This window comes from Balearica regulorum, chromosome 2 (genome assembly GCF_011004875.1).
Source record: "Balearica regulorum gibbericeps isolate bBalReg1 chromosome 2, bBalReg1.pri, whole genome shotgun sequence".
Classification (NCBI taxonomy): domain Eukaryota; kingdom Metazoa; phylum Chordata; class Aves; order Gruiformes; family Gruidae; genus Balearica; species Balearica regulorum.
Genome location: NC_046185.1, coordinates 55,860,782 through 55,878,618, shown reverse-complemented (window position 1 = coordinate 55,878,618; position 17,837 = coordinate 55,860,782). Strand labels below are relative to the sequence as shown.

Below are 17,837 nucleotides of genomic sequence, written 5' to 3'. Positions count from 1 at the left end.
GTTATGAAAATAACCTATTTTCAAGTCAGTTGTTTCAGGAACCCAGTACAACATTGTACATTAATTGCATAGCAGAGATTGTGTCACTGTAACACAGAATAAAATAAACTAGCTTTGGAAGATTCATGCCAAACTATTCAATGATGCTAGTAAAGCAGAACTAGATCCATTGTTTTAACAGATTCATAAGACAAAAGGCATTTTTACTTAGTCAAAGGTCCAACTTTTCTGTGTACGTAAGAATCACATCTTGAGATTAACGGCATATACACTTTAAGTAATGAACAGATAGTATAGTAAGAGGAATCAGTGTACAATGAGTAGACTTGTGTCTAATTAACAGTGATAACAAAAATACACAAATAAAGAAATTCTGTAATTCTTCTGTAAATATAGAGCTCAAATAAGCATATGGAAGAAGCATCACCCATCTGTTAGTTAAATGAGAGTGATTCCGAGCTTTGCAGTTGCCTTTGAAAATCTGGTGCCAAAACTTTTAAAAACATTAATTTTTGCTGGCACTCCCTTTGAAACATTACGTACGAATGAACAGGGTACCCTCCTAATGTTTTTATTAGTTTTCTTTAAGACCTCAGTATCAGAAAGCAAAGGGTCCACCTCAGTCAATAAGTGGAAAGATTGAAAATCAGAATACGTTATCACTTCTTGTACTAGAAACAACTCTGTTCAAGATGAAACAGAGCCTTGATACGATGGTCTTATAAAGATCCTACTTCTTCATGAACAGTCTTAGATATAGATGGAGATAAAGTTAATGTTAATAAAGAGAAAAACAGACTGAGAAGCCCTATCTGCATAATATTATTCTGAATTACTGCAAGATTTGATTCAGCCACCAGAATTTTTCATCTCCTTTTCCAGTGTGAAATAAATAATGAAAGAATTTTTAGGGTTTTTTTTAAAACAACTAACAATGCAATGCTATTTGTCAGTGAAAGGTTTCTTGACAAAAGAAATGCTTTCATTGATTATCCTGAATTATAAATTATAGCTCTCTAATTCTTCCTCTTATAAATGAATACTCTTCACAATCTAGCCTTACATGTCAGACAAAAAAAAGATGAAACTTTTATAATGGAAATTTAATTATAGTACAATTTTTGCCAGTTGTCATTCCAAAGTCATCTATAATTATGCTCAGGTCATTAAAAGTTATTTTTCTCATTTACTTGGCCAAACATGGCAGTTACGCATTGGGTCATCCTCTCAAATTCAATGCCATACAACAGTAATTAAGTAAATTATTGATTTTTTTTTGGTGTTTTTTTAAGCTAATTGCAAACAAAACATCTGCAGAAACAGTCAAAACAAAGAGCAACTGACAGACAGTTCGAATTTTGTTTCCAAGGAACATAAATTTTTAGAAATGAAAAGACACTTCTGTCAAGAGTAAACACTTATTATTGCCTTTTTTGCTTTACATGCATTTTCCCATACGTATAATACTAAAAGATAACAGTCCACTATAAACATAATTTTCTACTGCAGAATTTCTGGACCAAAACATCTTCAGAGAGCTTTTTGAAGGTGATGAATCATGAATTAATGGATAAAACTGAACTTTCCCCCTTCCCAAAAGAAAACCCTCTATTTTCCTTACAAGGAACTGGATCAAGCTTAACAAAATGAGTAAGCATGAACTAAATGCACAGATAGTTTATAATATATTTAAAATTATAAAAAGAGTGCACAAAGGATGGTAGGTATTGAAAGACAGCTAAATGCAGACATCAGAGGTATAAATTTAAAAACACAATTATTAAAAGTATTTTAGATGGTTGGTCATATTTCTCATTTTAAATAAGATCATCCTATGGATGAAAGAACATGAGTACTGAAATGCAAGAGCCCTAAATGATTAACTTCATTGGCAGTCTTATTTTAATCTGCATTTTATTCTTTTAATACAGTACTTCATGATAAGGCTATGCACTGCATTTCTCAATTTTATTTCTTATTTCCTTTCAGATATTTAAGTAAGTATTTGCTTGCTTAATGTCTTCATAGTCAAATGTTTTATTTTCTTTGGGCAAGAATCCATCTAGCCATGTAGATACAGAGTAGCAAAAAAGAATATAGAGCACCTTTTTTCCCCTCAAACATTTGTTGCCTGTAAGAGTCTGGAAGAATCTCAGTTCCACAGGGATGCCCCCCCTGCCTAACCAGCACACTCAGCAGTAATTAGATGGATTACCAAACAAAACTATTACTTAAGTCTGTAGAAATGGAGGTATAGAGCTCTTTGAACTGTCTAAATTTATTTTTCTGTAGTTGTAAACAGAAATGTGATGCACACTTGCTGACCAGAAGAAATCCTTGGACTATAGGACAGCATTACCTATTCACAGCACTGCAGTGACCTAGCACCCTGAAGAGAGAGATATGTTTTTTTCCCTCCAAAGGCAGGATACTTCTTCATCTGAATCTGCTCTGACTTCAGGTCTCAAACTAGACATCTAGTCTACAGTCTAGGTTAAAGTTGTAATTGTACGTTACGGCAAAAAGTAGTACCAGAAAAGCCAGAACTCACAGCACCAGTTCTTCTTCCTGGGAACCTTCAGGAGGTTGGACTGGATTCTGCGTACAATTCTACATTTGTAAAACAAACAGCTTTGCAAAGCCAAAATGCCCCCCAAGTACTGAAAAAAAAAATAAAATGGAAGCATCTGAGTGGTGTCATTCCTTGTTTTCCTTTGAAATGAGGTGGAAATGATGGACCATTCATTCTGCAAACCTTTGCTTTTACTTTTCTGTAAGCAATTTTTTTTTTTAAAGAAAACCAAAGATTCAAAACTTAAGTATCTCAGTGTTTCTACATAATTCCTGGATGTTTCATGCATCACAGATGCTCCAATAGAATTGTGCAGTTATGTGTTTTTACAACTGGCCAAAGCTGCTGGGCAACACAACACATGGTCTAACAGTCTCAAACAAAAGGGTGAGCCTTAAAATAATAAAACAGGGGAGCATGCTTGTCCATTCATTTCCATCTCTCAATACACTTTAAAACCATTGGCAAATTTCATTCAAATAATTTGTTTTAAATGAATTTCACAGAGTCCTGCCAGAATTTAATTCCCGAAGATGAGAGCGCCAAACTAGTGCCCTCATTCAGGAGGCTCAGGGCAGACAAGCAGAAGTCTAACATCAAATACTACATTTGACAGCAGATTCCTGGTTAATTGGGTGCTACCACTTGCCTTGCAGGTCTGTCATAAGGGAAAATGGGATTACCATCATAAGGTGGCGATATTTAGTGGACAAATCTTCCAGAAATTAGGTTTACATTGTGTACGGGACATCTTGTTTTCCTGGCTCCTAAACCAGAAGTTCACTCAACCTTTTTTTTTTTTTTTAAATTACAAAACCTGTTCTTTAGAGTCTAAATCCCCTTTGGTCACAGGGATGACACATTCATACATATATATGAAGGAACTGGACTGAGGGGTTTTTTGTGTGTGTGTGTGTGTGTGTGTGTATAGATGCACACATACACACCCACAGGCATGTTCTTTTAGACATAAATTGAAGAAGTAAATATACTTTGGCCACTTTAAATGTATAAAAGATTTTGTTTTGGTTTTGGATAAGACCTTCTCCATTGACTAAGTCAGAGGAAAAGCCATTCTTTCCTGTTTCGTTTGCTAATGATTTTGCAAAGGATCTGCATTATCAATAATGAAGTCAAGTTTGCACATAACTGGAAGGCAGTATGGCATAACCAGATGTGAAAACTGGAATAACTGATGTGAAAATTGCCCTCAGAAGAGGGGAGAAAGTGCTCAGCAGAAAGTTGTTAAGGATAAATTCAGGACACCTATGGAACTCCACAGGGAAGGCACCTATACTCAAAGCATTTCCTTTTCTGTATTTCTAATTGCTTTCAGTAACAGAGTATCAATGCACTTATTTAAATCTGCACTAATAATACTTCTGAAAAGAGAGATCCAAAGCATCCATGTTCATGTTCAATTTGTTCAGAACAGAATAATACTAAGGAAGACCCTTATCAATATTTTTCAGAAGTATACCTGATTTACCACTTCTATTAGAGGCGCTCAAATACCAGTCTTTTGCTTATAACCAGTACGCTCCCAACTTGCTGAAGTTTTTTCACTCCATACTGAGAAATTCTTCCTGAATCAAAGTTGGGTAAAATAATTTTTGAGTGTGGTTTTTTTTTGAGCTTATCCTCATAATTAATAAGAGACTGCAACAAATCTGGAGATGGAGATATGTCACAGGAGAAATCATATGATCTACTTTTTCCCAAGTGTCATTAGGTTTTCCTCACATTCCCTCTACCCGGCAGATGTGAAATTAATAATTTCCCCCCTCAGGTTTGCTATAAGATGGTGAAGGTTCATTTGTCTCCAAGAGTATGTTAATTTCCTCCTCTGCAAATGTTTTGAAATTCCATTCCATTTATAAAAACCAGTTTATAAAACTCCATTTATATGACTGCATTTCACATGACCAAAGACAGTCCTACCTGACAGTTCTTTTTACAAACACTCAGGTTCCATCCCTATATTAATCCAGCTATAATTGTCAGGAAAGAATCCTAAATGCTTCTCCTCATTGTAATGAGGAACTCCTCAAAACAAACCGATCTCACAGTCAGGTTCCATACTGCATGTTCTTATCATCACTAGAACGTGTCTACGTTCCTTATACACTCCAGCCCATGTGTCAGAGAGAGGGCCAACAGACCTAGATCTTCACAGGAGTCTTCCTGTCCTCTTCCTGCTAGTATAGCCCCCCTGCAGCTGCTGGGGGGCTGTAAATATTCTGTTTCTCCAATGAGATCTCTGCATGCTTCAACTAAACCAAAAATATGTGTTTAGGGACTGATGAAGACACAAAAGTGCAGGGGAATAGTAATTTCTACATAGCACCAGCTCATTTGGTTGCTGATGTTAGGAAAAGTGTTTGTGGGCATAGGCTGAAGATTCACTGAATGGAGAACCAACCTGCAATTTCTCCAGCAAAGGAAACACAAACTTGGGATGAAAGGGCAGATACCTTGATAACATTTTATTTTATAAAATAAAATGTTGGGTTTTCCCTATCATTAGCAACCACAAATCTGAAGAAGTATTCAGTATGATGTAGTGGTACTCAAACTTTTGTCTATGACAAAGAGTCTTTCCATGATGCTGCACCTCACTGTTCATACAGCCTCGGGGAAGGACAGTAATACAGTGGAGATCTCATGATACATCCCTGCTTGTGAAAGCAGAGTCCAGGAGAATTTAAAAGATACCATGGTGACAGCTGCTCTTCCCAGAGTTTGACAGAAACTCAGAATCACAGAATGCTTAAGGTAGGAAGGGTCTGGTCCATATGGCCCATCCACGCCCTACCCCACCCTTGCTCAACCAGGGCCAACTAGAGCAGGCTGCTCAGTACCATGTCCAGACAGTTTCTAAATATCTCCACTGCTCTCCCCTCACCTACCAAACCATTTCATCACAGAAGGCTACCAGGTTAATCAAGCATGACTTTCGCTTTGTGAATCCATGCTGACTTCTCCTGATTGCATTTTTGTCCTTTGTGTGCCTGGAAATGGTTTCCAAGACTAGTCGTTCCATCACCTTCCCAGCGATTACGGTGAGGCTGACCAGCCCATACTCCCCTGGGTTTTCCTTCTTGCCCTTCTGGAAGATAGGAACAGCATTTGTTGCAGAGGCATTCATTGACGTTTATTGCATATTTTTTTTTTTTTGCTTTCATGGACTTAAAGGACTCCCAGAGGAAAATTTGAGAAGAATTTGAGGAGAACTGGATTGAAAGACTTTTTTTTTATGGGAGGAGAATTTGGATTATTTTGTTTGCAACATCTGCAACCCTCCTCCTCAGGGTTCAGGTGTCTGTGATCTGAGGTCTAGCTCTGATACAACACAGTTGCACAACCTTAGTTCAAACTTCTGAGAAAATTGCCAAGTTCTGAGAAAGAGCTGTAGAAAAGAACCTGCAGTACGGCTTCAATCTGACATGTTCTTGTGATCACAAAACTAAGCGACGTTAAGATTTCGTTATAAACCTGAAAATTGAACTGTTCACTGGGAGTCCCCCAAGGTAGAGCAACAAGAAGGAAGAACTTAATTCCCAGTGACACAAAGATCCTTCCTCTTTTCTTTAGACAAAAGTGTCAAAAGATCCAAAGAAGCCTACAAGGACAGAGAAGGGCAGACACCATTTCAATCTACAGAAGTTCTTAGGAAGGAATTAATCTTTCCTAATAGTGATACAGAATGGGGAAGAGCATGGAAATAAGCTGTACATACCACTGAGATTCAAGACAAGGCAGGGCATGAACACTGACAAAGGGAGAGACTAACTACAATGACAGAAGAAATGGGAGGGTGGAAAATGGGGAAGACCAACTGCAAAGATGACTGAGTATTCAGAATCTCATACACTAAGGGCTGCAGACTGCTCATCTTGTAGGACCTGGCAAGTGCTCCGTGTCATGGGGCAGGAGAAAAGTGGTAGCATGGAGTACGAGCTGGTGTACCTGAGCACACAAGGTTCAAGACAGCTGCTGGCCCGTACTGCCTGCCTAAAGATACTTCTGTGTGTTGCAACCTAATGCAGTTAGAGAGCATATGACAGCAAAGTACTCTAAAATTTGTAGGGACTATATAAAATGGGTAGATGAGGAACATTAAGAGTTTTATACTTTGGCTTTGAATCAGGCTACAGTTTTCAACAGAGTGAACGTATGTTGCCTATGTGAATACTGTATTTCCATACAGCTTTTCCAATGGCTATAGACCTTATATGCTTGTAAGTTATGCACCCCTTTTAGCAATGAAAAGGAGAAAACAGGGAAGTTAGTTAACATTTCCCAGTAGAAATAGGGTTGTTGCTTTGGTGCCCATCTGATCATCCTCAGGATCTGGTAATGGGAGGTGAGGTCTTAACTGATCAGAGGGAAAAGGATGCTCATTCCATCAGTGAGCATTCTGGCACATGTCGATTTTTTCACAATGCCAGTGAATGCCAGTGGGCAGCACAGAACTTGTGAAGTAATTTTGACACCTTGGAAAATTACCCAGCTGAAGCCAAAGCAGTGAATGAATACAATGAAAAAGATGAATCTTTAAGAGTGGGGATTTATAGAGTTCCTCTGCTCTGTTCTTCCAGATTGTAACATGCCTTCTAGGGGTAACAGACAGTTTACAACTAACCTGCAGCAGTGATTCAAGAGCTCAATTGTATTGGGAGTAACAGCTTTCCTCCTGACAAGCTCAGGTGATGGGATAGAAGAGACAGCAAAATGAACTATGTTAATTAAAACATTCCTGTTAGTTCCTTGCATGAGGACCATGTGAATTCTCTGCCTGGAAAAACATTGGTTAAATTGACAGTGATTGTTTTTGCAAATACTCCCAGACACTAATTGTGTCTTAGCAGAGAGAAGTAGAGTTCCGACCATTGAAAAAAGCCTCCACCATTTGGGGATAGTCCATCAGAAGTTTCTTTCATGGTAGTCTTTTTATTTATTTTTCATTTTCTTAAATTTCAATAGAATTTTATGGTTCAGGAAAGGAAATTATGCTAATTTTCTATGATTATTCCCAATGTCGCAGTGAAAAAAGAAGCATGATGAGAAAAAGCAACCATTTTCCCTAGAAGACGTTTAAAATCCCCTCCCTTAGCAGGAGAGAGGATTTTATTTTACTTTTTCTTCCTAAGGTAGCTGGCTTTAGCTGTATCTGTGCACCAGCAGACTAAAGGAACAACATTGTCTAGAAATACAATTTCATAATAGAGAGCCCACAGCAAAAAAAAAAAAAAATTGCAGGAGCTTATTTAGCACTTCTGGATTTTCCAGGAGACTGTTTTAACTGGGGCCTCACCATCAGAGTGCAGGGACACATACTTGATCAAGATTTGCGTCGTGCAATGCATGTCAAAGACCAATCACGTTGCAAAGCACTGAAATAAGTAATTCTACCCATGGAAATATTGATATGGATAAGATGAAACTACAAAACATAGTCTGCCTTATTAATGCTTCAACATTCCTACTTAGGTTTTACGTCAGATTTTAAACAGATTTGATTCTGGACTTTTTCAGGCACAACAGGATTCCTAATCTACTTCAGTAAGGGGTAACAGGGTTTTTTGGTAACTATTGATTCTCAGATCCTCAAACTTATTATATCCCATATGGCAGAGCCACTGTTGGTTCTGTGCCTACATACAAGGTGATTTCTTTGGTTCAAATATTTGTGCACCTATTTAGCTGCTGGCAATATCTGGGTGGTTGACGTCTCTATAGCAGTGGTTGGCATTGTGAGCCTCACACCAAGCTAACAGGCTTATTCCTCAAATAACTGTGTCTGAAGTGTGAAGCATTCTGATATCCTGCCCCTAAATAACTCTAATTGTGGGTGACTACTCTGGAATTCTTATTTTACAACTGTACCAAAGTGAAAATGTACATCAGAGTAATTTGAGATATACTATATAATGGAAATGTTCTGTCATGTATCTCCTGATGAATTTTCTTCCGATCTCCCTCCGCCTCCCTTTTATTTTAAATGTCAGCACTCTTCTAGGTTCATAACACCATATGAGACAGCTGTGGGAATAGGAAGCTTTGAGCACAGCAACAGATGATTCAAATTCCAGACAACCTGAGACGGCCTTGATTTCAGACCTTGAAACGAGAAAAAAAACTTTTTCTAAGTCTGACTCAAATGTGGTTCACAATGGCCAAAATGCATTAAACCCCTCTTTTTCAAACCTGAACTCCATGTTCTAGGTTAAATCTAATCCAGACCTGAATGTGATTCCTCGGCCTTCCTGAACATTACACTGAAAGAGCACTTACATTTATATTACACTTTATCAAAAGGAAGCAAAGCACTTTAGAAAGCATGCAACTGCTCCACTGAGGGTGATGCAGCCAAGTCTGGAGAGATATTTTTTTCTTTGCATTCTAATTATAGATGTTTTTATTTACTAAAGTTACAGATAGGACTTGTCTATTACAAGCCTCTGAAATCTCATTTTGCTAAAATGAAAACATATTTCAAATGCTTTGGAGAACTATTAAAATTATTGAATGTCTAGCATACTGCTTCAAGTCTCCAAGTGGTTCACTAGACCCCTAGGGAACAGGCAAGCACCATACAATTATCACAGTAATTAAAAAGGTGCAATGACTCTTCTCTTAAAGACTCCTGTTTTATTAATTCTATGGTAAGCGTTGGAGACTGGCATTATTTTACTCCTACCCAGCTTAATTATACCGTCATTAGTTTATCAGCATCTCTTTTTAAGCCCTTGGGCCAGTTATTAGCATGTCACTTGCTAACAGTTAACCAATAACCACTACACCTTCAAAGCAGGAGCTTCCGCTATAAAAAAGCCAATTTGTAGAGAAAGATTTAATATCATCAATTTAAATTCTTCAATCAGCCATCACTTTCTGCTTTTAATTTAAGAGGGTTACTGTTTAGTTTAATGAAAATGCAAATAATGCTGATGTATTACAAGACATTACCAGGTAATAAAATTCTTCCAGGACACAGTAGTTTATGAGACTGAATGCATGTTTTAACACTCAACAGTACGTACCATGAAAAGACCAGCGAGCATATGATGTTCTTACATGTAACTAAAATTCTGAATTTCTCTCTCTACTGGATCTGGTTGGGATGGAGTTACTTTCCTTCACAGCAGCCTATATGGTGCTGCATTTTGGATTTGTGACTAAGACAAGGTTGATAACACACCAGTGTTTTGAGCGCTACTGAGCAGCACTTGCACAGCTCAAGGCTTTCTCTTCTTCCTACTCTGCCCCCACAGCGAGCAGACTGGAGGGGGACAAGAAGCTGGGAGGGGGCACAGCAGGGACAGCTGACCCCACCTGACCAAAGGGATATGCCATACCATATGATGCCATGCTCAGCAATCAAAGTTCAAGGAAAGGAGGAGGAAGGGGGGGATGTTCACAATTGTGGTGTTTGTCTTCTCAGGTAACCATTATATGTGCCAAGGCCCTGTTTCCCAGGAGGTGGTTAAACATCTGCCTGCCGATGCGAAATAGTGAATAAATTTCTCATTTCACCTTGCTCACGAGTGCAGCTTTTGCTTCACCTATTAAACTGTCTTCATCTCAACCCACGAGTCTTCTTGCCTTCCTTCTATTTTCTCCCTGCGCTGTGGCAGAGGCGACGGGGTGAGCAGCTGCACTGGGTACTTGGCTGATGGCTGGTGCCAACCCACTGTATCCTCTAAGTGCTCACTTACACAGGACCCAGTGTTACAGCAGATGATCAAACTATGACAAAAACTGATTTAGTTTTAAAATACGTGAAGTACTCGTGTATGAAATACATACTTACCTTGACTAGACAGATCATTTTACATTATTATGAAAGGCATAGTGACCCAGAAACCCTCCTGCTGAAGGGAACTCTAATTAAGTTTTATGCCTCGCTCTTGACTAAGCTGAAGCTACCTTCGTCTAGTAAAGAAAATCTTATAAATACGAAATACTTAAATATTACTATAACTTAGCTGTACTGCATTTTGGTATTTTTCATTAAATACTTCTTTCCAATGAGAGGAAGAAAAAAAGAAAAAAAATATCAAAGATTTAGTACTTGTATAAGCTTGCATCTTCAAAACATAACACTGGGATTCTGACAGCAACTACATTTCATTCTATGTTTGATATCACACCAATCCGTTCAACTGAAGTGCCATTTAGCTACTGACAGGTGGCCAGGTAACTTTACAAAAAGTAACTTTACTTTCATATGCAATGGAAATCAACATTATTTCTCTTGAAGTATGTAAGTTTTCCCGTTAAAAAGACAAATGACACTGAGCCATTCTTTAAAAGATTAGGATCAATAAGCTAATACCATTTGCTTAGTCCCATTTCCTCTAGGTACACTTCTGCCTATCTGCCACCAACTTTACAGCAACAGAAAGAAGGTTCAAAATATTGGGGGGAAAATACTAATGACAAAAAAAATTCCAGGTCACCGTATACTCTATTATTTTCTGAGCGACTGAATCCCAAATTAATATCACCACCACTCTTCCTGAAAATTACTGTACAATTGCTTTTCTATAATAGGTCTACTTTGTATCTTTTTACAGTCAAAGGTCAGCACTATTAATTATAATATCCAAAACAGGAGCCAAGACTGCTACACAGCACCACAAATCACAGTCTCATTTAATAAAAAGACATGCTGTCAGTCACTCAAGAAAGCAGTCCTCTGCTAAACTGCATCTGCTAATTGAGACTTAACAGTGCTTACTCTTGCTGTGACACAAGATCTCTTACCACTTTATCTACAAGTTTGATATACCTGACACTGAAAAAAGGAAAAAAAGAAACTTTATCCAAAACAAGATTCTTATCAAGCTTGGGATACTAGACCAACAAAAAAAAAAAAAAAAAAGGAAAGAAAAAAAAGATGAACTAACCTGAAACCCAAACATACACTGGCAAGAGAGATGTGTAATGAAATGGAGAGAGCTCGGTGCACACCTTATAGTAAAAATTGTTTATTTATACCACACTCTACACTGACCACTTCAAGGCATGCACAGGTATGATTTCATATACAATCTACAGTGGCACTGAAGGTTGGTTTCAAGGTCACCATAGCTGGAAAATGCTAATAGCTTATACTTCAAAGCATTCAGTCTTAATTCCTGCAGCCTGCTGCTTTAAGGTAGACAGTAAAAACTGCTAGTGAAATAACTTAGGTTTTCAACCCTAGAAAGATGCTTACAACTTTCCAATCACTTTTGAGTACTCACCAGCACATTTTGTTCTTGTTTTGAGAGCTGGGCCAGGAGATCCAGTTCCTCCTTCACCTGGTCTTGTCAGTAATACACTGATTTCATATTCTGTGTCAGGATCCAGGTGCCCTATCTTATAGCTGGTGGAGTCCACAGGTTGTATGTCATACCAGCTTCCGCTTGAAGTTCGATACTCAACTTCCCTTTGAATAATGGGTCCATCTCCATTGATGGAATTGGCATTCAACTGTATCCACAAGTAAGTTGCACCGACTGAGGACAGCTGAGGTGGAGCAATGGGAACCGGTGGCTCTGAAGCACAAGAAGTTACAAAAAGCAGCAATGATTATGCTGGCATTTCTTCTGCTTCTAAAACATTCAAATAAACAATGGGGTTTGTACTGTATTTGAGGCGAAGATTGCATAAAAATATGAAGAAATCATCACTACAGATTAACCTCTTTCCAATAAACTGCAATATGCAAACTCTTTTGCTTCTGCACTTGGAGATTTTAACATGAAGTTTTTGTTTTATACCATATAACTATAAACTGGGTGCAATTGGAATTCTATTCACTAGACATCACATGGCAACTTTTAACTTCCAATTTAAAAAGAAAGATAATCTGAGGTTTTCTTATCAAAACACAGCTCTTACTGGATACAAATATAAATCTTACTCAAAACTAACATTTTTAAGCTAAAAATTGATATTGTAGTCTATTCTTAGACATAGCCAGAACAGTGATTTCTGCATGAAAACAAAATGAATTTTTTATTCATTATTTCTCATGGACTGTACTACTCCGCCTTCAGATTTTCAGACTTCTGTGTAAGCAAAATAAATACAGTATTTTTTCAAGTTCTACATCCTGGTTAAACAGAAAGAGCTTCTAAATGAGAGCTGGGGGAATTCTTGAGTCTTTACTATGACTCTATTTCACGTAATGGCTTATTTTGACCAACTACCACACAGAAGCAGTACTCTATCTCAAGCATGTGTGTGATCTCATGATAGTTTGCATTCTAAAGATTTTAAAAGTGAGCAAAAATTTTAAAAGTGAGCAAAAATTTAAAAACCACATTCATTTATTAGATGATGGACATCTCATTTTAAATTAGACTGCAGAAATAATTAGCAGACATCATCTCTTTTTAAAGGTAAATAACAAATTCATTGTTTTCCTATTGATTAATCAGGAAATTACGCTGCTGTTTCATGCATCACATCTGCATAAAATTCACCCTTCCATTGGTTAAATATATTCATGTAGAATGAAACCAGGCCACTGTAATAAGGCACTGTTTGATCCAATATTCTTAACATATCTATCAGCAAACACTGCCACCTTCTTAAGGCTACACAGAATACATAATGAATATAGAACATCTGTCTTCCCTAAGCTGCAGATTCAGATTTATCCTCTTCTGCTAACCATTTCCCAACCTGTGGAGATATAGGTAGTCAAACAGAAAAGAAGCTGAATTTATATATTTAATCATTTTCTCAAGGACTTCAAAGTCAGAGTTAAAGCAAAGAACATAAAAGAATGAAGTACGAAGGAGAAAGGAATTCTGGAAATAAGTCTTCATATTTCCTGAGAAATAGAATTGCTATTTTAACAAACATGTAATTATCCTATGTTATGCTACCTTTTTTCATTTACAGAAAGAGTACTCAACTCACAGAGCACTAAGTACATTGAAGATTAGCTATGCCTCAAATAGGGTTTCTAATTAGCACTGTAAACTTGGACGTAAGCTTCAATGTGTGCAATCCGTTAGTAATTGCTGAAATATGACATCATAAAACAGCAAACACAGGCATCAGCATTATATATTTTCATCTTAACAAAACTAATTGATGACTATCATGAAGAATGTGATACAGTGGGAAACAATCCAGAATGTCTCCGAAGTTGTCTAATTATTAGTGACTGGCAAAGACATAAAAATAGCTTAATATATTGTGGTAGATTCCAGTACATAAAGAAAAGAATATTGTTTACATTTCAAAATCACTAGGGAAAACACTGTTATATGTCAGTAGCAATATATGGCAAACTGATGTTATCTTTCAGTTAGACACGTACTGCAGTTTTATTGAAATTATTGGTCCTGAAGTATATAAACTATGGCTTCATACAACGATAGCATGTCTGGAAACAGTTCTGACTTACTCAAAATGATTTAGCATCAATTTAAATCATTAGGCTGTTTTGTGAACCAAGACATGAAATGGAACTTTTATAGAGCATCCTAAGGCATTTACTTAGCCATGCTGAAAGAACAGTTAATTACTTTCAAGTTTCAAATGCTACTAAAGGCTGTTGAAGTGCCATTCAAAATGCAAACTCAGGAGTAGGTCACTAAGGTTAGTGCTTACACCAATTCATTCCAAGTATTACAAGTACTTGAAACAGACAGTATTTTATTGTCTTTTTATCCCTCGGGGCATATTTTTCATTCCTTTGTGACCAAAGTGCAAAAGGTTAATGCAAGCGGCATGATTTCAGCAAAGCCTGCATATACTGCAGTTTAATACTAGGAACGTAGCTTAATACTGAAAGTAGTCTTCTGACCAGAGATCAAGGTTACATAAAATGAACCTTTCATTACAAATATGATGCTTGTTATTAAGTGATTGGTTAAATACATGAAACCCAGAGTTAAGCAGGTACTTTAATACAAACGGTGTACTACTAAACATCATGAGTCCATTTCATGACTAAAGTATGAAAGTTGTTCTTCTTACTCATTTATTCCTTCTTTAGGCAGAATGATTTAATTTCTTTAGGATACTGAGGAGTTTGATTCACTTAATCAGGTTATGTACCAGACTGCAGCACACCATCTTTCACTGAAAGCAGTTTTACTGGTGGCCACTGGGGTAGTCTCAAATAAGTACCATGCCAGTTACTTTCCGATTCATACCTCTATGAAAATGGTACAGAAGGCCTGTGATTTTACTGCTGTCTACATTCAAGGAAGGAATTTCAACTGATTGCAGAAACAAGTTTGGAGCCATGGCTATTTAGTATGATGGTTTAGCTTAAAGAGGAGTTCTTCCTTGTAGATCTCTCTTGAAACAGAAATAAACAAAGCTATTCAGTGCTGTGAAACCCTTTAAAGACAGGCCTTTAAAATAGAATATTACCTAAAAACATGAAGGTAAGATCATCCATAATTTCAAATTTAATGCTTTTTAGACTCTGGACAGACAGGTGACCTCTTCTGGAATTCTGTGACAAATGGCGATGGGCATAATCCCTTGTGGAAAGAAAATAGTGGCCACCTTACAAAGCCAGAGGTCTGCAGATGACAGACAGCTTTAGGGAGATGCTCCAACGTCACCCTACGTAAATGGATCATTTACAGTAAATATGAGAAAAAGATAAAGCCTTTATGATAAGGAGCAGCCCTTCTCTTATGCAAAGGATAAAATAAATTTAGCCGTACATGCATATAAACTATTTATTCTTATGCACTTCTATATTAATTGGACACATACTTGAAACAACAACTCCTTTATTTACACTGCTTTGTGCTTTAAATTATATAGAATTTGCAAACATTTTCTACAAGATCCTAAAATCTTTATGTTTTGCAGTTCTTTTAAATTTTTAATACAGAGGGGAAAGGCATCACAAAGAGATGCCAGTAGAGACAAGGTAAATCTCTGAGATTTAAGTGAGTTATAGAACACAAAAAATAGGTATTTCTTTTCTGTGGCTCAGAACAGCTAACTTGAAAAATGAAAAAATCTACTTCAATAGTAACAATAACATTTTTCAATTTTTCTTTTGACATGAGAGAGTGGGAGAATGGAACCATGTTACATTTGCAGGGGAACAGGGAAGAAACATTTATCCTGCAAGCTGATTTTTTTTTAATTAAATAGTAACTGTTAGAAAGACAACGTCAGGATATTCCCACATGATACTGTTCAGCATATCACGAGTGGGTTATGTGATAAAAATAAGGTATAAGCCATCTCTGATGCTATGACCACATTAATAATGTCTCAATTATTATAAAACTAATCAAATCATTATAATTTTATAGTCTTGAAATCAACTAAACAGCTTTAACAATTTTTTTTCTTCTGTTTTCCTCTCTATTTTATGGGTTTTTTTAATACACACATATATATATATTATTGTGTTCCTCTTTTGAGCATGCAAATGATTCCATCCCTTTGGAAACAATGGAGAGCAGTGCCATTTTACAGCATTTAATTGTGGATGAAGGGCAACAAGTCCCCTACTGATTACAAAAGACACAGCAATGATTTTGAAACACCACAGTTCTTCATGCAATATTTTTTTTCAAAAAAGGCTTTAAATAATTCCTGCCAAAGCATTGAATTATTTAATTAAACAATACCTCTAAACAGTATGATGCATATCATGTGAGCTAATTTTACACTATTTCTTTACTGAGACTGTTCAGGATGAAAACTTGACCTGACCCAGGATCCTAATGTTCTTAAAATTACTTGTAAATTCATCATTTAAGAAAATGTCATTGTTGTATTTTATACAGATTTTGAAACTTTACAGAAAAACAAGTGTCCTGGTACTATACACTGATAAATCTACACAGGTACAACCTAATTAGTTGGATCTTAGTCGATATCCTGCTAAACCCTGTAGTAGAAGGAGAAGGAGGAGGAGGAATACCACCCATCTGTAACTAGGCAGAAACTGTTCCTCTCCCCAAACATGATTCCTCCCAAACCCAATTGCTCTGACTTGCCCACTCCTGCCTCACCAACTCTTTTAAGACAGCGGTCCCTCAGCCTTCACTTGCTCTTGCTCCATCCTCATCTACTTACCTAAGTGGCCTAAACCCACCTGCCCTTCCCATTCCCAGCTTTGCTCAGTTTTTGTTTTCTCCCCACACTATGGCCACCATTCCCACATTCCACTGTTGGGTTTTTTTTACCCTAGGCTGTATCTACAAGCTCTGTGCCTGCTCCTCTCCCTGCCTTCCAGTCTGCTGCTGTTCTTCTAACTGTGCTTCTACCTAGCACCTGCTTTTCCTATCCCCTCCTGCACTAGACAGTTCCCTTTTCCAGACAGTTCCTTTTTCCACTGGCCTCAGCCCCCATCCTCATCCCCTACATACATATCCATGTATATACACACATATGTATTTTTGCATGTGCATGTATGAATATATGTTTATCTTCCACCTTTTGTTGTCCTTCTCCCTAGTTTTTAGTGCTTATGTAGTCCCAATTTTCACCTACCTCCCCCTCATTTCAAAACACCTCCCAGTTTGCCGTACCTTTCCGTCCCACCACTAACAACCTCATCCGAGTACGCAGCTACTTGCTTTTGCACCCCTCGCTATCCACATCCTGCATCTCACCGTTTTACCTTCACCGGGCTCAGCTGTGCATGAAAAGCACAGGAATGGTAAGCTCACAGCTTTTGTTTCCTGTGCCTGGATCCAGCCCGCCCCAGAGGAGCTCAGATCAGTGCTCGCATTTAAATTCCATTCACTGTATCTAGAATTTGGGGGGAATTAGAGAGTTTAACTCAGAGAAGTCTCCGTTGCACAAATCAGAAAGAGGGTCTTGGTAGGTTTTATTTAGTAGCTTGTAAATTGACTATGCTTGAAAACAGATTTTCGCAGGAATAGAAAAACAGTATTCTTGATATAATTATTACCCTCCTGAAGAAAAGTTCCTGCTTCAAAGCCCAGAGTCTTCAGCACTTTCCTATGGCAAGTTTGCTAAGATGGCTGAACTACCTCAACTGTTTTGGCTGGAGGTTTTCTCAAAACCTTCAGGCTGAGGCACACACCCACACTCGAAAATATCAGCCCGAAGTCAGTTTGCCAAAATATGAGCATTCGAAAGCAGGACTTTATGACAGGAACTGTCAGGTAACGGTAAAAATAAACCCTAATACCACCGCTCTTTGTAAAAACAAGTACAGACTGATGGATGCAGCACGAAAGGCTGGTTGACAGAGAGAGAAAACAGACATTAAGTACCGAGTATACTTAATGTATGAGAA

The 17,837-nt window shown here is 37.5% G+C and overlaps 1 protein-coding gene across 10 annotated transcripts in view; it reads right to left on the bottom strand.

Moving 5' to 3' along the window:
* Positions 1–17,837, bottom strand: part of PTPRM (protein tyrosine phosphatase receptor type M) — a 512,931-nt gene that overhangs the window by 290,094 nt on the left and 205,000 nt on the right. For all 10 annotated transcript variants that reach the window (XM_075744400.1, XM_075744401.1, XM_075744406.1 and 7 more), the window contains exon 7: positions 11,827–12,120. In XM_075744400.1, coding sequence (XP_075600515.1) covers positions 11,827–12,120 — 294 coding nt within the window. The remainder of the gene's footprint in view (positions 1–11,826; positions 12,121–17,837) is intronic.